General features: G+C 43.8%; 1 protein-coding gene across 3 annotated transcripts in view; it reads right to left on the minus strand.

Moving 5' to 3' along the window:
* Positions 1 to 1,678: 1,678 nt before the first annotated feature.
* LOC138528855 (uncharacterized) overlaps positions 1,679 to 22,598 on the minus strand; it is a 179,344-nt gene continuing 158,424 nt past the window's right edge. For all 3 annotated transcript variants that reach the window (XM_069640763.1, XM_069640768.1, XM_069640777.1), the window contains exon 3: positions 1,679 to 7,760. In XM_069640763.1, the coding sequence (XP_069496864.1) occupies positions 4,650 to 7,760 (3,111 nt within the window). In that variant the 3' untranslated portion in view covers positions 1,679 to 4,649. The remainder of the gene's footprint in view (positions 7,761 to 22,598) is intronic.

The raw sequence follows: 22,598 nt of genomic DNA on the forward strand, positions 1-22,598 counted from the left end.
ATTAATGAGGTGGCACCATTCCTCATGCACACCCACAGATCAGCAACCCGTAGATATATATGAACATTGTATCGAGTGCTCACACCCATGGACATACTTCGAGATCTGTTTTAAAAAGAAATGCAGAATGGGGTTTACAATTAGAAATTACTGTTAAATTGCCCCGTTTAAAAAAACATTGCGTACTGATTCTTGTGTACAGCTTTATAGAATTTGGAGTGAAACAGAGTGTGTACAAAAGAATGAGTCTGAATAAATTGTCGGATAGATATGCATTGTCTTTTAACACAAGCTGATGGAATAAATCTCTTTCTAAATTCCCAATAGTACTGCAGTCCCCGCCCCCTCACCCCCCCGCACCCCCCCCCCCCCGAGTCAGTTTACATCATAGGTTGCAGCAGCGGACTTGCCACCAAATGTTTCTGTGTAGGCAGTGTTGACCTCATAGGAGGCGCGCGAAACATTAACTTGAAATTATATAGCAAAGTTCACCATCCAGCGTTATTTATTTTTTATTTTTAAGGCGTCAGTCTGCAGGGGCGTGCTAAAACAAAAATGAATAGTAATTCCCAATTCTCATTGCAGCGTATGAAAGCTTCTGAACATTGAAAGAACATTCAAATCACAATTCATACAGCTCTTTACTAAGCTTAGCATAATAGAACTATGGACTCTAGCGCCTTCTTCACGATACAGTGCCTTAAGGAAAATGCAGAATCATCCTCATTGAATACATTCTAGTACTTTTTTTCGGAGAGTTGCTTTATGCAAAAAAAGGTTCTTTTTAGTGCCTCAAAGTTCCTGTGATATCCAAAATGGTGCCGCATATGCATGTTGGAGATTGCACTGCAGCATTGTATACAAGGAGGCGGCTGTGGCTCATGTGATGCAATCTAGAAGTCAACAGGAGAAAGGTATTGATATGGAATACCAGATGCCCAGTGAATGAGAAAAGGTAAGTTAGCGGGATCTCCTGCGTTAAGTGATTACATTTCAAGTAGGAGGAAAATGCACAACATGGGTTCTTTGCATTCAGATGGTGCAGAGCAGAAATATAGATGGTTTGCATATGCACTGGCCTCGGAAGTAGGTTCATAAAAACCTGGACTGATGTTACCAGGACCATAACACAGAAATAGGTGCAGACATTTTGCCCCTCTCGAAAGTCTACTTGGCTTACAGTGGGATCACTTCTACGAATGCTGGTGACGAGATGGATGCATGGCTCTCCGTCCCATAAGAAACTTTTCTTACGTTTTGCTGCACTGCAACAATACTGCGGACAAATACTTATGGATCCGGAAGAAGGCTGCACTTTAAGACAAATGGGTACTATTTACAGCATAACTGATCAGTCAGCAGGCTGAGCAACTTCTAACAGATCTTTAATTTCAGGTTAGAACATGCAGGCGTAAATTAATTTATCAGCAACTAAAATGATTCCCTGGTAAGTCAAGAAGCTGCTGCAGTGTCCGTTTTTGTGCACCAAGGTTTTTCCCCAAACATTCCAGTATGTGAAATTTGCCTCTGAATGACGTTTAAATTGGATAGCAAGGAGTTCATCCAGATGGAGTGACTAGGAACCAACCACAAAGGAACATTACTCCAATGGATGATTTCTTGGAACACACCCCCTGTGTCTCTCAATATCGACTCAATCACAAAATAAGAACAAAAAGAAATTTAGGGACAAACTGTCCAAAGAAATTTATTCAAAAATAAGGAGTACCAGTCTGTAAGTACATAAACAAATCCATTTCGTTTTATATTTAAATAGAACTATACCATAGTTTTTTTGTCACACCATTAAGTACTTGTTTGAAATGAACGCAACCCCAAACTTATAAAAGCAAGCACAAAAGACTAAATGAAAATTGGCTTAAATCAGCAGATGGGGGAAATGTGTAGGTCATGATTGTCATAGACTGGAATTTTTGCAGATTTAAGCAGTTCAAGAGAAGCAGCAAAAGGCCTCTACTGAAAGAACGACGTTACAATCCTGTGAACAAACAATCTTAACTGCTTTGTTATGTCCTTTTAGAATTTCCCAAACACGGGAAGGGGAACAAGCCACTATGGCACCAGCACGAGATGGTGTCAAGTCCACTGTGGGTACTCGTTGAGGTGACCTCAGCTCAAAGCATCCTGCAAAAGAACATACCAAGTACATGCAATTGCAAAGGAGATCCTTCTGAAGAGTACAATCTACAGGCTACCAACAGCACCAATTAATCACCTCGAAATGGCAGACAATGGGAGCAAGTGATAGACTTTCAAAGAAGACAGGCATTCTTTGGCAAGAGAATCTTCATTTGAAGCACAGACGCCATTGCACAAACCTTATACAAAAAGGGTTGAATGTCTATTGATAATTTTTTGGGGTCGATTCTCTGTTTTTGCTCAAACTATTTTTGATAGAAAGTGGAGGAGACCCCCATTCCAGGGTCCATACATGACCCTCCACTCCACCCCCACCAATATTACCTAATCCAAATTCAACATATGCATTTTTTGGCGAATTTCGAGCACAAAATGCCCACAAATAAAATGATCAATAGACCTACTACAGAAATAAATAGGTTGGAAACGGATTACTCTCCTCAGACATACGCCTAAATTCTGCTGACGGTGGGGTCAAGAATCAGTAAGGGTACAAGTGAACTCTTATGGGATTTAACCCCAACTATTTGGAAATATTCTCCACTGAAATGACTTTTCCAGATCATTCTGGAAGAAAAGGCCGGCATTAAAGTACCAGCAGCACTTCTGTGAGCCACCGAAACTCCTGCCATTTATTGGCATGCTACCCAAACATCTGCACATGTGAGCACATCAATCCACAGTGCTTCACGGTATGTGCTCAACAAGACCCCGCTTCTGATGCGGGCTTTTACATGTGACCGACTAAATGACGACAGCAGACATCAAAAGCCACAGAAACTCGGTGTACACTCCTCCTGCATCATTTCATTCCGCTGGGGGCCCAACCACTACCACCGTGTGAATGCGCGTGCTCCAAGGCATGATTTCACAAAAGGGGCGACCTTACTGCCTCCCCATCATCCCGCCTTAAAGGTCCTAACATAGGCTACCAATAAAGCTGTAAAATGCACGTCGAGCATCGGAATGTAGACAACTCATGACATGCATGTGTCGAAAACACATGCTTTCTTTTAAATGTACACACAAAAACTACAAAATTGTGATCCGTATATGAATTTGTCAAAACACCATTATTTATGTGTACTATTTCGTTATTTATGCTAATTTTCTTCTATATGAAGTGTCTTTTCTTAATACATTGATTGCATTCTATTAGGTGTGTCCACACTTTATGAAACCATTGCTTTGTGTTAATGGTCTTCACCATAAGAATTAACTTTCGTACAGTAAATTAATGTTCTTATTGTTTCTATATTGTAAAAAAGTATGAAATATTCAAAATAGAAATAAAATAAAGTGACAAAGTTCAATTCAAAAATCAATTGTCCCTTGGTTATTAATTAACATATCCTTATGTTATTTACTAGAATGGTCAGAATTTCTAAACGTGTCTGATAAGTCCATACCCCGCAGGTACATCTTTTATGTTTCTTGGCAGTAAGCATGCGGGCATTCCAGTTTACCCCACCCCAATTACAGGGAGGTTGGGGGGGAATGCCACAAAGGGGCTCAGTATGAGAAATGTTAGGAGACAAAAAAAAGGTTACTCTGCATCTTTCATTCTACGGGAGGAATGTGTACACAGAACCACTTCTCGGGGTTGGGGGGGGCGATTGGGGAGGAGGGGGTGTGTTAGTGTATTATATATATATCGGAATAACTGCACTAGTGAAGGCCCCGCTTTTTGTTAAATAAATAGAAATGAAGGGCAGCTTAAAAAAGGCACCACAACAAAACTGGATGGGTAAAACTAAATAAGGAACACTCTAGGCTAGAGGGGAAAAAAACAGACTGTCAAAGTTCTGTTGATGCAGAGGAATAAGGAACACTCTAGCCTAGAGGGGAAAAAAACAGACTGTCAAAGTTCTGTTGATGCAGAGGATCAGCACAGTGGCTGAGAAGTTGTTTTCAGTGCTTCCGGTTGAGGGATATATAGAAGTGTGCACTCCGCGTAGGCAACATTTTCAAAGTTCAGATGCTTGGAGTGTGGTCGAGAAGCCTATGCACTCATGGCAACTAAGCCCAGCGGGGATTTGCCTTTTCTCGCCATCGCTGCACCACGTTGCAAATCCCCAACTTCGGCTGATTTTCTCCATTTCACAGACTTATGGCATCAGACATCGCATCACAGCAGAGCACATCCAGTTCGTCCAGGCTATACCATAGACCTCTGGAGTACCATGTGCCGCCTCGTGTCCCATGTTAGCACATCAGGGGACATAGGAGGCTCGCCCAGGATCATACAATCTGGCAAATGTATGAGGAAGAATGTAAATTCCTTGTCCATTGCAAATAAACTCACCAGCTCTTCTCCAGTACCTCTACTCCCAGTGTTCAGGGCGAAGTGATGTGAAGTTAGAGAAGTCTTGACAATACTTTTCAGTTCAGAACACCTCTTGAATGGGTGACTGGGAAAGTGCAGTGTAGAGATATAAAGAGACCGAGATGGCAAGCGGCATCAGATTGATCCAGTTGCTCAGGGCTGCTCATTTGCGACGACATACGCTTGGCAGTGTGTGCCAGAGGTAACTGGGAAGACGCCGGAACACAACTCCACAGGAGCACTCAAATCGGGATACATTGGGGTGCACCCAGCCATGGCTCAGCAGCTGCTGGTGGCCCACCAGGGACCGTCCACAAGTGGCACAGATGAAGACTGTGGCCTCCAGGTGTTGTAGCTGGTGCCGCAAGAAGTGCAGTCGGCCCCGGAAAACCTTCTTGCAGTCGCATCTGTGGAGCCGCAACCATCTTCTTTTCCGGCTGCGGTGCCTTTTTAGCTGAGAAGCGAGGCCATAACGAACGCCACAGTCCATGCAATCGTAGCTCTGTGTGGTCTGCAGTAGTGAGGACATATTGGTGGCTGATTTACGCAGCAACTTATAAACAGGGTTTGTGCGATAGGATAGGACCTTGATGTGCTCAGGATGCTCCTCTCCCATATTGGCGCTCAAACTATCCATGTACTCCGAAGAGGACCAGTTGCTGCTCAGGTTGGCCTTTGCATTTTGGAGCTTTTCATAGCGTTTCATGTCCATCATTATTGTTTTTCTCCCATGCCCATCTTTCTGGGGCACCTCAACAACCATAAATCCTTCGTCCATCTTTTGACTCTGGTCAGAGCGGTAGGGGTTGTCTTCAAAAAAATCATAATCCTCTTCAGTCTTCACCACTACATCAAAATCACACTCTGGATTAACACCACCGGCTTCCTCTTTCCTTTCCCGATGCCTATAGTGCTCGTTACGGTCCTCCTCCTCATCATCCTCCACTTCCACCTCCACCTCCATCTCCTCCTGTAAGCAGCTTTGCTGATATTTTCCAATATCTATGCTAGGAAAGGCCGAGTTTGGGCACAATATACTTTCCATGTTTCCAGACATGGAATGCACCCCAGGAGAACGGTCGGAACCCTCAACATCTTCTTTGGGGGTGAAGAAATTGGTCTCCATGTGAATCCGTAGATGGCGAGCGAGATTGCACTTGTGCACAAACTCCCTCCCACACTCATCACACGGGAAGAGTTTGTTGTGAGCTGTGCCACTAGAAGCACCTGTATAGGAGTGCTTGGCCGTGGACGCACTTGTACGGGGCTGCTTTGTCGTCAAAGGATTCATTTGTGAAGATTGGTTGTCCATCACTGGCTTTGAATTCAATTGAGGCTCTTTCACGGTCTGCTGCAGTTTGCGGATTTCCCCCTTTATCTGAAGAAATTCTGCCTCCTTTATGTGCCACCTCAAGTGTGCAGAAAAATCAGAGTTACGCTGAAATGTCCGAAAGCACTGTTGACACTTGAATTTCCTTTTCACAGCACTCCTGACTTGGGCAGGGACAGAGCCCAGCTTCTCCCCAGCATTCGGTTTGTCCCAAGGTATTTGCGTTTTGGTCTGTAGATCTTCCTGCAGAGTGTCTTGGTCAATAGAGCCATCGGCCTCTACCTCCCCAGACAACTCGGGAACTGCTACTTGATTGACTTCAACTCCTCCGGACTGGTCTGAAGGGGTGTCTGTAGCAACTCGCCGTCTGACTCCCTTGAGGCCGAAGAATTTAGGGTCCATATCCCAGCACACGTGCTTGTCCAAGTTGCACTTGCGCATAAATTGACGACCGCAATGGTCGCACATGAATGTTGCCGGCACTGTACTCCAAGGTCTTACATAGCCATTCAGTTGGCTGACAACACTGTACACATTCTTGCCTTTGAAAGTGGGTTGGCCTACAGCAGCACCCAGATTTCTGGATCGATTTCCCAAGGAGGTGCAGTCAGCACCAGAGGTAGACGGGCCCTCCTCCTCTACATCTTCGGGTGCTGCCACTTCAACCACCAGAACTTTCCTTTTCCCTTTAGCTGTTGGTTGAGGTTGTTGGATTCTCCTTCCCACTTGAATGGGCATTTTTAAATGTTTGCCCTTCTGTGCACTGGGGGCCTCCAAGCCCTGACTATTTAAGCGCTTCTGAAGCTGCTGTAGCTCATTCTGTGCCTGGATACACATTTTCTCCAGGGTCATCATGTCAACTGTATCCAGCATGCTACTATCCAGGCTGTCGTTCAACAGGTCCTTAGTGGTGGGTTGGTCACAGTGTGTATGCTGAGAATTACTCAATATGGGCTCTTTTCCGGGCAAGGGCTCCATGTTACAGGCTGTCACAGATTGCCCTTTCTCGCCCGTTTGTAACGGTAAGGTCTGTATGCCACCGGAAGTGGTGGAAATGGGTGGATCAGTACTAGTGGCCTTCCTTGGCCTTCCACGGCCTCTTTTGATGCCATTGTTCTTCAAAGCCACCCTCAAGCAGTTGTGCTTCTCCAGATTGCACAGGCGCCTGAATTTCTGCCCACATTTGTTGCACACAGGGTCTTTCAATGAAGGGCCAACAGCAAACTCTTGTTGGTTATCAGAGGCTCTGGTACCGTTGTCGATTTCTGGGCATTGTTCTGCTGGGCCCCAGGAAAAAGAGCATTCAGGACTTGAAGAGAACCACTGGCTGTATGAATCCTCCTGTTCAGCACTGTAGTTATCGCTGGAATGTAAGAGCTGATCTTCAAGGGGTTCCATTTTAATGACTCGCATAGAATGTTCATCAATTGTGCAGCTGTCTTCCTGGGTCTGTCTACTGCCTCGTCCACGGCCACTGCCGCGTCCACGACCACGTCCGCGACCTCGACCGCGGCCTCGCCCGCGGCCACGGCCACGGCCTCGACCGCGGGGGGCAGATATCACTTCAGGCTCTGTTGCTGTGCAAGACCCTGCATTTGACTGGCCACGTGCTTTCTTGCCCTTGCCCTTCTTTTGCAGAGCCATCAGAGCAGCTTTGTAAGCATTATTCCATAAGTCAGGCTTGCCACCCAGCACCACGCCATAGGTACACAGGCGCTTGCGCAGCCCCTTGGAGATGGAAAACCTTGCAACCTGCTGCCCCACATCAAGCTTCCGTTTCTGAGGCAGGGCACCCAGATGCGGATTCATCACCTCCTCCCTCTTCAGAATCTCTGCATCGTTCATCGTCACAGCGGATTCTATGATGTTGGTTTCCACCGACTCATCGCAGCTAGAGTCAGAGCTATGCAGCATGTCCCAGGAAGGGCAGCCCTCCTTGTTCTCCTAGAGAAAGAGAAACACAAGCAGAATTAGCCATCAGAGTCAGATGCAGGACTCAAGAGGTGCAATGTATGCTCTAACAAATAAGGGGTCTCCTAATGCATGGCCAAAAAGCTGACTAAGTTCATAATCTACCAGCATGAGCACGGGGGACCATTGGAGAACAGCAGGTGTGTAAAGGAGAGCTGCGCGCAGGGGCGGGGGGAATGGAGACGATACATAAGCGAATAGAGGGAAGACCACTACTTTTCCAGATGCTGCTGAGAGAAGACAAATGTCTCCCTGACATCGTATTCATATTCTACAGGCAGGGTTTCCAAATGGAAGACTCCCAAGCTATGGGTAAATCTCAGAGCATTCCAAATCATGTGTAGCTTAGAACAGTCCAGTACATTCTGAAGTGTAAGATTGGCACTTACACCAGTAACAGGAGGGAGGAAGCCTTCCCTATACCAAGGATGACTTCCAAGAGTCATGGTGTCAGGGGAGTTTTTCCTAAAGTCCCACTTGGGAGGTAATACTTTAGTAAGCTATCCCAGTGGTTTGTAGATCGCCAACTCTTAGCATCAGTCTGTACTACTCGGAGACCTTGCTAGAGCGGCAGAGCAGTCAGGCTTATCTTAAGAAGATGATGTGAGCTGTAGGTAAGTACACTGAACCTAGCTAGTAATGGTCCAAGAAACACTCATTTGTATCAAAATATAGATAATACACAATAAACCAGCACACATGGGTATACTTTACAATACTTTCAAAAGGCCACTTCTTAATTGGTAGTTGCTGAATGCGCACAATTGTTACAGGAGTCTGACAGGCCTACCATACTATCACACTCACAAACTGATAGGGTAATTGCATTTAGTCAGCATATAGATATATGATGGTGATTTCTGGGAAGGAAAACAATTGGTTAGTGTTATCCTCGCAGCGCTTCAGGTTCTAGAGGCAGATTCCCTGCAGAGCAAGGCTTTTAAAAGTCCAAAACGCAACCCTAGCTAAAAGGCATTTCGGAGAGACTTAAAGTCTTGAAAAGCAGCAGAAGTCAAAAGTTCCTGTGGATACTTTCTAGTCTCTAGGGAAGATGATGCAAGAAGAGTGGAGATCCTGTTAAAGGACTCGCTAAAGGGACACAAGCAGCGGCTTGAGTCGGAGGTGAGAGGGGGTTGCCCTGGACGCCTCTATGTGTACTTCAACGCTCCTGTGAGACTTTCTGGAAAAAGGTAAGCAATACCTTTTTCCCCACAGTGTAATATAACATTTATTTGATTTGGTTAAAACATTAACCTTTTCAAAATAATCAGAAAATGGCAACAATCAAAAATAACAGTCATTTAAAGGAAAAACATGTGTTGAGGTTCTGTCAAAATAAATCTAACAAGGCAAATACTTAAATTTGTGCTTTCAAAGATTCAAAGTGTTTAAAAAGGTAACTAGCTAGATTTAAAGATATGTGTTCCGCTGTAAAGATTTGTATCCATATTTTATCACATGATAAGAAATTAAAACCATCAAAGAATTTAAAAAAACAGGCCTTTCTTAGCTGTTTCAAGGCTGGACAGTCCGTCAACAGGTGTTTCAAGGTTTCACTTATGAGCAATTATTACAAAAACGACATGTATTCGATTGCTCCCAATCTCTTGAGCGTATCGCCAGCACAGATTTTGTTGGCCAGAGATCCAGGCAAATTCGTAGGCGGGCATTCCTGTATGCAGGATCAGGGAATTTTAATAAATATTTTGGCGCATCTTTCCATAAATGAATGCATTCACTTTCATTTAGCCTTCGTTTCACACCATCCGGATTTTCTATAAGTTGCTTCAAAGATCAAAGAGAGATCAAAGAGGAAGCCATAAAAGGGACTTGCCCTCAACTAACTGGTGTGACAGAAACAGAGCTTTGTTGGTTTCAATAGCGTGCACAGAAGAGGAGCTGATGGCCAACCCTCTGAGGATAAAAGCAAAGATGGAAGATCTAGATTGGATCAAAACCCTCAACCAGGCGGCTTCAAATAAACTTTTGGCTCATCTTCCCCTCAGTCTGCAAAAAAAAAAAAAAGGCGCGCATATGTAAAAAAATTCCCGAACAACACCTTGAGAGGCACCTTCCTCAGGGCACGTCTTAATCTTTTACCCACAGGGGAAATTTTGAAAATCCACTCCCAAGTGGCAACGAATGCATGCAGACTTTGTCCAGATAGCAGACAGCCGGAAACTAGACATCATTTAATGATGGAATGTCCAGCAACGCTCACTCTGAGACAGACCTACCTGTCGCCATTGTTTTTGGACAGTGATTTTCGGGAGAAGGACCTCTGGTGGACCCGCCTTTTGTCAGGCGAGAACACCAGAACACCAAATGGACAATCGCAGCAGCCAAAATCCTAAAATTGGCAATGGACAAAATCGCAAAATTGCAGATCTCTATCAAGTGAATGCAAGCAACATCCAAACCAATAAACAAAGAACTTTCCATGTAAATCTTAAGACTTTTATTTTTTCTATCTTCTTCAACGTCTTGTAAAAGCCTTAATTGGCTGCAAAACAAGTAAATAAAAAAGAAATTAAAAAATAAGTTGTTTCATCTATATCGAATTTATTTAATAGTGATACACAATGATCTTTCCAAATATTAAAATAATTAATTCCATAATCATCAGAGGTAGCAGTTGCAAGTACTGGAATTAGTGTGCCTTTTATGTTCTTCTTGGATTATACATTTTTTATAAAAGGGCCAGTGTCTACAAGTCGACTATTGATTGTAATTAACTCAAGCCCATTTTGTAATGGATGATTAAACTAGGCACACTTTTAGGTAAACCCAAGACTTCTTTCCACAATTTGGCATCTAATTGTTCCCATTTAGGATGGTCTGTCGTTTTTTTTTAGCTTGAGCAGCATACGAAACTACTGGGATCACCTTGTGTGTGTAAAGGATCAGCAAAGGTTTATAGGAGAATTTACAATGGTTCTTAATATTTTCGCTTGGGATAGCAGATTATTCATTTTATTCAACATATCTAGATTTGGTTTATAGTGATTTTCTCGAAAAAAAAGTTTCGAATAACAAAACATTCGAAAACAAAGTTTTGAAAAGAAAAAGCTTTGACAAGCTATATTTAACATGCAAAAATGCATTTCTTTCGAAACCAATCCATCGACAATAGACATGGACTGGTTTCAATTGAAATGCACTTTCACATGTTAAAAGTAGCATTTCAATGCTTTTTTTGTAACTTTAAAACATTACATGGAACTGTCCAGTGCTGAAATGTCAGCACTGGCCAGCCCCTTGTAACGTTTGAAAGTTTTGTGTTTATTGGTCAGGGGGTTCCCCCTTATCCCCCCAACGCCCACGCCACCCTGCCCATACCCAACCCTAACCCTAGCCCCAACACCAACCCTAACCATAAGGCATAGCCCTAACCCTAATTTAACCCCTAAACTAACCCTAGCCCCAACCCTAACCCTAAACCCTAATTTAACCCCTAAACTAACCCAAGCCCCAACCCTAACCCTATTTTAGATCATTTTTCATTTAGATGTATTTCGATATGATAATCGAGTTTTCTTCCCAAAAAAATGACTAACCGAAAAAATGACTTTTCTACAAAAAGTATTCTCAAGATTTGTATTTGAAACATTGTGTTTCAAAAAAATTACTCAATACCCTAGCTTATAAGGGAGTTCACTTACAATTGAAATTATATTGACCCCCAAATACTTATATTCTCTAACTATTTCCACGTTTTCCTTTCCAATCCACCATTTTTCTTTAGGCTTCTGCTTGTTGTTGGAGCCTGATAATATTAAAATATTTGATTTAGTGTCATTTATTCGCAATTGATTTTCTACTGCGTAGGAGCTCAAAGTATTCAACTGCCTCTGCAATCCTACAGGTGTCTGATCCACAATCACAAGATCATCGGCAAACAACAATCGAGAAATTATCGAAGGTCCTATTTTTGGGGAAAGGAACGTTGACTTTCAAATGTTGTTCCTATATCATGAATAATAGTGCCGCCTGAGCGCAACCTTGTTTCAACCCTTTTCTAGTCAGTATTTCCTCCGATAATTTCCCATCCCCATTAAGCTTCACCCTAACTGATGTTTCAGTGTGGAGTTGTTGTACTAAATATAAAAACTGTAAGACCATTTTGCATTCAGTAGCTTCCGCCATAGTACACTTTCTGAGATGGAAATCGAAGGCTTGGCGAAAGTCGATGAAAGCCAAATAGATATTCTGTTTACGAAAAAGAGCGTGAAATTTTAACGCTGTCAAAATAATCAGGTTTACTGCCGTTCCCCAGTCCCGTTATAAACCCCGATTGGCAAAAATCCATCTTTCTATTAACTTTAAGCCACAATGTTAAGTTCATCAGGATCAACCGCGCAAAGATCTTACCGGGAATGTCAAGAAGGGCAATAGGTCGGTAGTTAACCAGATCTTTCCTTTTACCCTTCTTGAACAGAGGTATGATGACCGAAATTCTCCACGATGGTGGGATTATTCCAATCAATTTTATTTTTTGGAAGATTAAATATAGGATCTCTGTCCACTTTTCTGGTTTACTTTTTAGGATTAAATTTAAGAGCCCGTAGGGGCTGGGTGCTCTTGAGGTGGATAATCTTTTAATCGGCCCTAGGATATCGGCCCTTGTGAAATTGAATGCCTCCAGATCTACTTCGTCTTTGGAGGTAGGTCATTGGGAATATCAGCAAACAATTACAAAAAATGCGGTACCAACGCATGCTCGCTGATAGAGTTCACAATATTTGTCTGAGTAGCATCTGAAGGAGCCTCTTTTAATAATCTCCATATTTCCAAGCTTGATTTAGAGCACAAGGCTTTTCACATTTTTCTCCCGCTATTTGTTTTTGTTGCATTTTATAGGAACAAAGGCGGTTCTTAAATCTTGAGCAGAGATTGGATACCAATTCACGCAAGTTCTGGGGTTTTAGTCGCTTTATCCTCCATATTGATTTTCTCTTAGCGAGTTTCCATTTCTGGATTATTGAGTCAAATTTAGATCTATTTCATTTGTGGCCATCCCCCTTTTTTGCAGACATGATCAATTATTTGCATAAAATCAACATATGTTTGTCTGGAATTATGATGCATATCTTTGGACAGGAGTACATTCAATTTCCTAATATTAGATACCAACCATCTGATTTAATTCCTACCGTAAATTTCCAACTGATGAGTATATGCCTCCGTCTTTTTATTACAGTCCATTGCCCATGTGGTCATAAGAATATTATGGTCACTAGATGGCAAAGTTAGTATTTCAAAATCTATTACTCTCGATATAGCCAGATCAGATACAAATACATAGTCTAGTGTTGCTTTAAGATGGTCCCTGGACCACGTATACTGCGGAGGCGTATCTTTCTTTGATGACCCATTTAGCATTTTGAAGCCTCTCGATTTCATTAAATCTAACCATCGTTTAGCTCTCTTTGCTAGTTATGATTTCTTTATGCCTATACATTTTAGATTTAAATCACCGACTATTATAGTCATGTTTATATTTCCCTCTAGTTGCACTAGATTTAGCATATCACTAGCTAGTTCCAAATAATTATTATCAGGTAACATCACCGGATTCCAATACTAATTTAGTATCGCTATTTGTGATATAACAATGTTTCTTTGGTTCTTAAATACTATTTTAGATAACTAGATACGGATGTGGAGAGGCCCAAACATAGTCTAACCTTACTGCAGTTAACAATCCTGTGGATGGTCTATCTATTCCTTGATAAACTGATGGTACACAAGTTAGTTTGTAGCCTGGCAGGATTGGTTCTTTCAGCAACCATGTTTCTTGCAATGCGATAATTTCGGCATTCACAAACATTGTCTTGCTGCCAGTGTTTAGCAGATGCTTATAGCCCAGAGTATTCCAACTCACCATTTTAATGGTGGTTGAGAGGTCTTGAATTTGGCATTAATTCTTATTATGAGAATAGGTCCCTTCGCTCGCTTTCTTCAGCCAGGTCCAGTCTGACGTATTCTCCTCCCCGTTATCAGAATCAAAGTGAACAGTTCTAGCAATCCTACCAGAGTCAACTGTACAATTTACAAAGATATCTTTACTATTATAGTCGCTTTTATGAGAACTATTATTAGGTGGATTCCTGTGAGTCATTTCATGCCTCTGATTCGGCTATTATGATATGATATGGCATTTATGACGTGCCTATACACAAGTGTTTCAAGGCGCGACGAGGCAAGGGAGGGGAACAAAGGGAGGACAGACTATCTCCACTCCACTATTATCTCCACTAGAAAGCCAGCTTCAATCAATTTAACCCTCTCCTTCCATAACATTTTTTAATGATCGTTGAGGGTATTGTCAGAATGACTGTCCATTTTACGGGTTATTTGGCACTGCATAGTTCCAATGTCACATGATCTAATGAGCTCTAGATTTGGGAATTACTTAAAAGGCAGCCATTAAAGTTGATCGATTGGGGAATGGCTCATTATGGCAACAGTTTAACAGACACTGATACAAGCTCTGACATTTTCAAGTGAGTGGATCATAAACCTTTTTTAGAAGATGAACATGGAGGAGGAGATTTTAAATTTAGTGGTTTCCCGGTGGATTTATTTTTCCTATTAATGGTTTTTTTTTTCCGTTTGTCCTCCATTGTGAGGAACCGAGTGTCACATTGCTCAATTGGGATGTTAATTCGAAGGTCATCTAGTGTATATTCCCTATTGTAGTGGCCACTTCCTTCTGTGTCCTATCTGGGCATTCTCAGAATCAATCTCTGAATGGTCGGTCGGCAATGAGTATGTGGATAGATTCAACAGGGCTTCCTCAGACGACTGAGTCCAGACTCCCTTTTCTCTTAGATTGTTCAATGGGAGGACTTTGTTGCTCTGATAAGGCTCTAGTCTGGCTAGTAGCAGTTATTTTTGAGTGAGGCCTATTAGACGGTGTAGTCAATTGAGCAATTCATTTTTAGCATCATTTGATTTTTCATTTTTTGCTGTTTTTTTTTTTTTAACATGTTCATGTTTCAATGAGTCTGGACTTTCTTTTCCGACTTTTACAAGTCTTAAAGACTTCATAAAGTGTCTCGTGTGGGATTTCACTGTCAGTTTCCTGAGGAGGAGCAGGCTCTATCATTCGTTCCTCAACTTCATATAATGACGGTTGCGCATCTAAGCATAGGACTGATTCTTCAGGCAAGGCCTCAACCGTAGATATCATTTATGGCAGTTGGAATTTGAACATAATCTTCAGATTTTCAAAACCGTCCCATTTGGCGGCTTCTCTGGTGAACAACCCTCTTGTGCACAATGTAGACACCTCAGGCAGCCTTGCTTTTTCTGTGGATCTACATTCCGATTTATTAGCAATTGTTAAGACGGATTTCTGGACTCTGTTCTGGAGAAGCAGAGGTTCAGAAGTCCAACCTAGTTTCTTGGAACAGGGTAACCTCTGGACAAGCCAGACCAATCAGGGCAGCTATGGCAGGCAGTCAAGACTTAGTCTCAGGAGGGGTGAGGGTGACTGAAAGACCTCAATGAGCATACAAGGCAAGGACACTTACAAATTACTCCAGACAGGTGTTGTATTAAAAATATAGACACATTTATTACAAGGCCTTTGTAACATAGACCATAGCAAAGAATCACAGTAACACTAAGTAAACCAATGCATCACACTCAAATATATATATATATATATATATATATATATATATATATATATATATATATATATATACATACATACACACACACACACACACACACACACAAGACCAATGGGGTTTAAAGGGTTAAACTCACGAAATATATGTTGACAACCTAGAGGGGAAGAAAACAGGCAGTGCGGGTAATCTTTAGACCCAGTTCCACATCTTTTTTTTTTGTTTTTTTTCCTCAATAATACACCTGAGAGGCAATCCAACCCCTACGAAGAGAGGAGCCTTGTGCTCAATAGTACATGCACGCGCTTGTGCCAATGGGCAGGATAGGGTCTCTTCAAGGGTCTCTAGCAGCTAAGGAAGGTGGATGAGGCGATGCAGAACAAGTTCCCACTATTCAAGAAGGACCTCCACTTGAGGGCAGAGGCAGTTTGAGAGTGCGGGTTGGATTAGCTATTTTGCAATAGCTGTGGAAAGGAAAGGGGCCCTCAGAGGCCACCGTAGCGTAAAAATGGGCTCCTGCGCTAGGGGCCAGCGGTTGGTGTAAGGACTACTCACCGGTCCCCGATGCAGGCAGACCCAAACTTCGCCAGTACAGTCCACTTTGCTGTGTTCCAATGTGGCAAAAAAGACTGCTCAGCACCTTGTAGTTCCCAAGATACAGCGATGATTCCCAAATGGGACAGTGACGATTTCTCAGCTCCAGGAGGAGGAATCGACTCGGATTCACTGCAGCAGGCTTCAGGGGTAAGAGGGTCACAAATGCAGCCAACTTGCACAGGCCGTTGCCACGGCAGGGTAACACGGTAACCGCGTTTACTCTGGTCCTGGCGCATTCGTCTCACTTCAGACCTAGGAATGCCAAGTAAACAAAATTCGGTGTGAGGGTGCCGTGGACACAGAGCTAGCAGTATACCAAGTTTTGAGGGTCTCCTTGAAACGACGGCAGAGACAGAGCAAAGGTTCTGCGTAAACTGGTCAGCCCACTGGTTGGCCCAGGGACACTTCCGAGAAAGCTTACTTGCAGGGTTTGATGAAGGTGCCGAGAATAGATGGTCCCACTATTCCAATGTGCTGAAGCGTCTTCGCAGACCCTCTAGGAGATCAGATGCAGAGGGGTCCCACGGGACGACAGCGGGCTCAGGGTGCCAAACCTTCCAGCGGATCACCAGTGGTTCATCGACTCAGCTTCTTGTTGCAGGATACTTGGCTCCTATCCTTTGTTCGGTGTGAACTCAGGAGATCGACATGGTAGCAGTGTTTTGAGCCTCCTCTTATCCAAAGTTCCCTTTGCACCAAAATGGAGAGGACCCAATGGGAGATCTGCTCACAAACACACACACTCCATACGTGGACCAATCACGGACCACAGTGGTCCCAGGCATTCAGGGCATTCCAGACTCTCTGGCACCTAGGATGTGTATTGGGATGAGACATCCCAGCCCACATACTGGCGACATACACACAAGGCATGCAGAAGCCTGCGAAAGCTTTGGGATTCATGGGAAAGTGCATGACCAAATAAGGACTGACCCGGGTCGACTCAACCTGGGGAAGGTCAAGGGGCAAGATGGCCAAAGGACAGGACAAAGAACCTCGTGGCATGGCCATTTTGGAGCCAGGCCACCTATTTGTGCCAAACGCGGTTAACATAGCAGGAAAGGGTTAAAACAAATGCGAAAAGATAGCTGCCACCAGTCCTGTCCATGACACATCTGCACAGTTCATAAAAAGTCCAGTGAGAGTTTCTAGGGTCTTTGGAAATGACTAGAGACCCAAGTGTGCTGTATGGTAAGATACATTGCACACTTGTTACATGTTGCACAAACGCTGCAACATGAGGAAAGGACTAAGGGAAACAAAGTTTCCCAGTACTGACTGTCTTAAGGGCATGTCAGTTTCCCCATAAAAAGGTGAGCGAAAGCCCAGAGGAGTGCAGCTGAAGGCTGTGCTTCTCTGGCAAAATCCGTCAATGGTGTCTAAACAGCAGCAACAAGTTTGGGGGGTCAACACATGGAGGGCAAATTACATACAATTATGAAATCTTTCCTAACAGCAATTGAGGTTTTTCTTGAACTATATTTTGAGCGACCCAGTCTATCTTTGCCCACAATAGTTTAATGGTTTCATCATGGGACGCCATTTGTTATGGCAAATAACCCATTGTTAATGGCAGACAGAGTTAATTCTTGAATTAATTGCAGAGTAGGGTCTTAAGTCAAAGGATGGCCTTGGGGTCGGCTTTGCAAAAGAGTAGGGGGATAGAGTTCGATGTCTCAGAGGAAGATTTTCTTTGGTTCAACTACATGATGGGCGATTGGGATAAGTTGAGAACATTTGCCACAGGTGGTGCTTCAATTTGCATACAAAACACTATACTAGTTTCGCTATTCAGGATTCCTTCTTGCGATTTCACGTTAGTGTTTTCAAATTCAATTAAATTCATAGACGCAACATGTTTGGTAACAGCTGAGGACACACTCTGGACAGTATAATTTGCTGGCACAACAGCTTGTGAATATAACATAGGCCAAGGTAAATTCTCTGGCGCATGACAAATTACCTCTCTTGGGGCTGTACTTGCTTTAAAATTTTGTTCCGAAAATGTTTCCGGTTGTTTAACATTTGGTACACAATGGCTGCCAATCAATGTGTTCATGAGGTCAATCCTTTCAAAGTTTTGCAAATTTATAGACAACAAATCGGCAACTGCAATAGAAAAGTTTGCCGGATTGCTGTGTGGGTTTGTCGCAATATCTATTTTTCACTGCCGTTGTGAGGAAATTTATCGCAATAGCTGGAATTGTAAGTGAAGCCCCTCCTTTGCGGACATTACGGTAGGGCAGAGGGGTTTGCGAACATCCATTGGTAATGTTTTGCAGTGCTTCATTCTATGATGGATAACCTTCTGTAGGGCAGTGATATTGGAGGCATCTGAAGCAACAACAAGTTGGCTGCATCTGCTTGGCATCCCTGTAGTCACGTTATACATTATCACAAAGTTGTAATTTAAAACTGATTCGAATGCAAAGTCGAATTAATTATCGCACCTTATTAAGTGGGTATATGAGGCAGTGTCTGCCAAAGGCAGCGGTACATCGCTTCAATCACCGGCGATATGCCAGCGAGGAGGGGCTGTCAGCTGAGCGCTGCGGTGAACCACAAACAGCCGTCCTCGATAGCATGCGGTTGCGTGCTGCAGTCAGATAAGCGTGTGGCAGAAAAGGGGCGTGGCCAGCAAGTTCTAAAAGAAAATAAGTTTATATCAATGTACTTTGCGATAATAAAACCTTATCGGCATTATAAGGAAAGTAATATAGCTTACTCTCAGACAGTTTTAAAGGCACCATGTCCTTTTGGTGTTCCTTAAAAGATGCATGTAGGTCCAAACAGAAACGAGCAGGATAACGGGCAGAAGCAGGAAGCCACAGCGAACTCCTCGATAGCGTTAGCTCAACTGCGCTATTGCTTTCCACACAGCTTAATTGCGCTATTGCTTTCTGCACAGTACCTTAGGCTTGAAGGAAACTCTTTGTGGTGGATGCTCCGCCATGTTGCAGCTCTGGACCAGACCTCTGTATTCCTTGGTCTGATGACAGAAGGCAGGACAATGGACGGGATCTCTCAGCAACAGTCTCGAGGGAGGACCTCTAGCATGGTTTTCATGGCTTTCATCAAGTTCTCTGGTAAATCTGCAGTTTTGGCACCTTTTCTACAGCACCAACAAAGGACGTGATTAGCCTGTTCAATCTTCTTAGGTTCCTGCAGTCCCACACTCTGGTGAGTGGGACTGGAAGAGTTGCATTGTGTCTCTGGAGTGTCCTTGAGGGCTCAGCAAAGACTTCGACGAATTCAGCCTTTCCACGACAAAGCACTTGAAATGGCCAGCAGGTCTCCTGGTATAAGGTTTCCGCAACACTGGAAATTAACAGCACCTCGAGTGATGGCTCAAAATAAAGTTTGTCTTGGGACTGGTTGTTCCCACCAGTCAAAGGGAAGGAGTCGTCCTCTTCAGAATTCCTCTGTCGCACAGAAAACGGGATTAGGACAGTAGTGGTTGCTTCACAGTGTTAGAAAGGGTCTGCAGGCATCTCTGGTTTTCTTCTTCAGTTACTATAGCTACCAGGGGTTGACTTTCTTTTCACTCCAGGAGACTCCCCGTTTATACAGTTCCAGCACTCACTCCTCTAAGGAAGCCATGGTATCAAACTAAGACACACAAGTGATCACAGTTCAAGTGCATTTAGTGAACCTTATCAAGGGTGTGATAAATGCCCATCTAAACCTAAATCTAAGATGGAAGCAAGCTACAACCATCAAATAATAATAATGCAGTCCTAGTGGAGTCTCGTCAAAAATAAAAGGGCCGATACTAAAAAACCTGTTGCCAATCCTTACCGCTAATTTACAAATAGTGTGGGGAAATGTTCATGAAAAATAAAGAAGTGTTCACGAAATGATAAGTCATGATTTTCAGGCCTTTGGCCTCCCTTCCCCACGTTTTCAGCACGGGACAAGGAGGTTCACTCGAGCATAGCACACTCTTGGGCTTCTTCGGCACGAGGACAGTTCTATTACTAGCATCAGGGCTTTCTATGCCCAAGTCTCTTAAATTATCAAAAGTCTCTTGATCCAGAAGGCCTGATTTATCAAACAAATTAAAGAGTTCCTTTCCACATATTCAAGTAGGGCGATTCACTCTTCATCCTAGACCCCCCCCTCCCCAGTCGGGCTCAGATCCCCTTTTCCACAATTAGTCTCCCTCAGCCGGGCTCGGACCAATTACAGTTTGTTCTCGGGTGGCTCACAGTTCACCCCAGATCCCCCTCAGTCGGGCTCAGATCCCCTTTTCAGAATTAGTCTCCCTCAGCCAAGCTCTGACCAATTACAGTTTGTTTTACATTTATCGAACACGGTTTAGCTTGACCCGCTGCAGGACCACTTCGACACACACTTCCTTTTCACAATATAGTTGCCATTCAGTTCGATACCCAACAGAGAGATTCGAATAAGCACCCACGTGGCGCGGGACCCTCTGTACACGGCATCTTACTTGGCCTTTCAAAGTTCATTCACTACTTTGGTATTCAATTACATTTGCACCGCTCATCACATACGCCTTACGCTGTTCTTTGCAGATTTCTTGATACAATGTTGCCTCTTGCAACCTTGGCTCTAACACAGACCAGTCTGCTACAAGTCTCTCCGACTCACCGGCTGTGCTGACTTTACTGGAGCGGATTTGTTTTCACAGCAGCAATCTCTCCTCCCTGCCTCAGCCGTCAATGAGGGGAAAGCCCTGGGTACCTTCGAAACACATTGCACCTTTCTTCAGCTTTAATTCCCGGTCTTATGCTTCTTATCTTCGAGGGCTTGTGAAAGTAACGGTTTTCTTCCTCTGAAAAGGCCAAGGGCAATTGCCTCCTTGCAACCCTTTCTGGTCTCGCCATCTTTCTCCTTGTATTAAAATGCCATCTCAGAACTTCTGCTTCCTCGTGTGTTTTGCCTTGCTCAGTGTGCTTTAGTGCTCTGCCTTTTATCCATGTGAGGAAGTGCGATGAAGTCCGGTGTGTGTAATTATCAGTAATTGCGTGACCCTTGTGTTGGGACATGTCGAGTATACGGCTCTGGTGTTAGTCGGTTGTCGCTCACAGTGAACTCTCCGGGAGAATGTTTTTGTGTCGGGAGGTGGTGGGGTTGGGTTCCTAGGTATCTGTAATGCTTGTGCAAAAATGTGAGCCAGAATAACATGGCGTTGATGCGCAGCCATTTTTTAACACTCATCTCCCATCACAGTAATAAAACCTGCGTTTCCGCGGGCCTCACAGAATAAACGAGCAGCAGCGAAAACAGAGCAAGGTCACAAATATTATGGTCGAGTGGGCTTACTGTGGAGAATAGTTATGGTATTGTCCACTGACGGACGAATGCAGAAAGGGAGTCGGAGCATCTTGCAGGTGCATAAGGGGCTCTGTGAATGAATGCGAGGAGAGACGCGCTAAGATTTTCCACTTCAAACTGTTTTTTTCCACCCTCTGTCCCTTCGACTTGTGATCTGCTCTTCGGCCGAGGGCAGACACAACCGAGAAGGGTGGGGAAATGCCCCCATAAAGGAGAGCGCATTGCAGGGAAAAAGTGAGTTGGACTTTGGACCCCCGGATGATGCAGTCTCGCTGAGAGGGAGGACACTACGCCTCGGATCCCGTTAGAACCCATTATCTCTTTGCCTACTTGCTGAGGGACTAAGCAGTGCTGTGGTGGCCAAGATGAGGATTTCTCCCGCTTCCTGTTTAACTGAGGTTTATGATACCTATAGTCTTATATATCGGAGTGTATGTTTGTGTATATATATTATGTGTAAATAAAGGGCCTATAACAAGCCATTTGTTTTACAATATTGCATGGTTCATGTGGGGTCTTTTGCTTATCCGAGTCCAATAACTTGCTTTTTCTAGGAGGCTGGGGTAGCGGAAGTGTAAGTGCTCTCCCCACTAAGCCAAACAGACGCAAAACAGTATCCTACCTGGTAGGATGGGGAAAAAGTGTTACAAGGAAGAGGATACTGCGTCTCACCTTCAGGTGTCCCACTTCCACTCCCCGAGGACCCCTCATCCAGGTGATTCTCCCGCAATGATCGACCCCCAGGAACTGGAACCAAAAGCAATGGGCGTGTCCTGGCCACCTGGATGACAAATCCCCAGGGACTAGTGGGTGAGACACGTTCAGTTTTCTCACACTCTTCTGAAATATTCCTCAGGAGTTTAAAGAATGAGGTGTTTGGATGTCCAATCAGGACAGCCAGGCCCCCAGTGGGAGCTGGATCCATTCAGGCACTTTGGCAGAAAGGACAGGGGGGGTGGAACACTCCTCTCCCACTTCCTGCTCGCCCAGACACTCTGAAACCTAGGCAGGGTCACCCAATGGTTCCCACTGAAACCACGAGGGGCCCTTAAATCAGTAACACATCCTACAAGGATGCGGATGCAGAATAACTGACACCAAATAATAAGACTGGCTCAGGAAGCTGGCAAAATGTCTCTTCTGACTTATTTACAATGGTCTAAAACAGGGAGTTACAATGGACATCAACAGACGTCGCACAGCATAAATCTCACGAGAACTCAAAGCGTTTTATAGAAAATTACATTTGTATAGTAAAAATCCATCATACGTG

This window comes from Ambystoma mexicanum, chromosome 1q (genome assembly GCF_040938575.1).
Source record: "Ambystoma mexicanum isolate Mex_15411 chromosome 1q, UKY_AmexF1_1, whole genome shotgun sequence".
In the NCBI taxonomy this organism is placed as follows: domain Eukaryota; kingdom Metazoa; phylum Chordata; class Amphibia; order Caudata; family Ambystomatidae; genus Ambystoma; species Ambystoma mexicanum.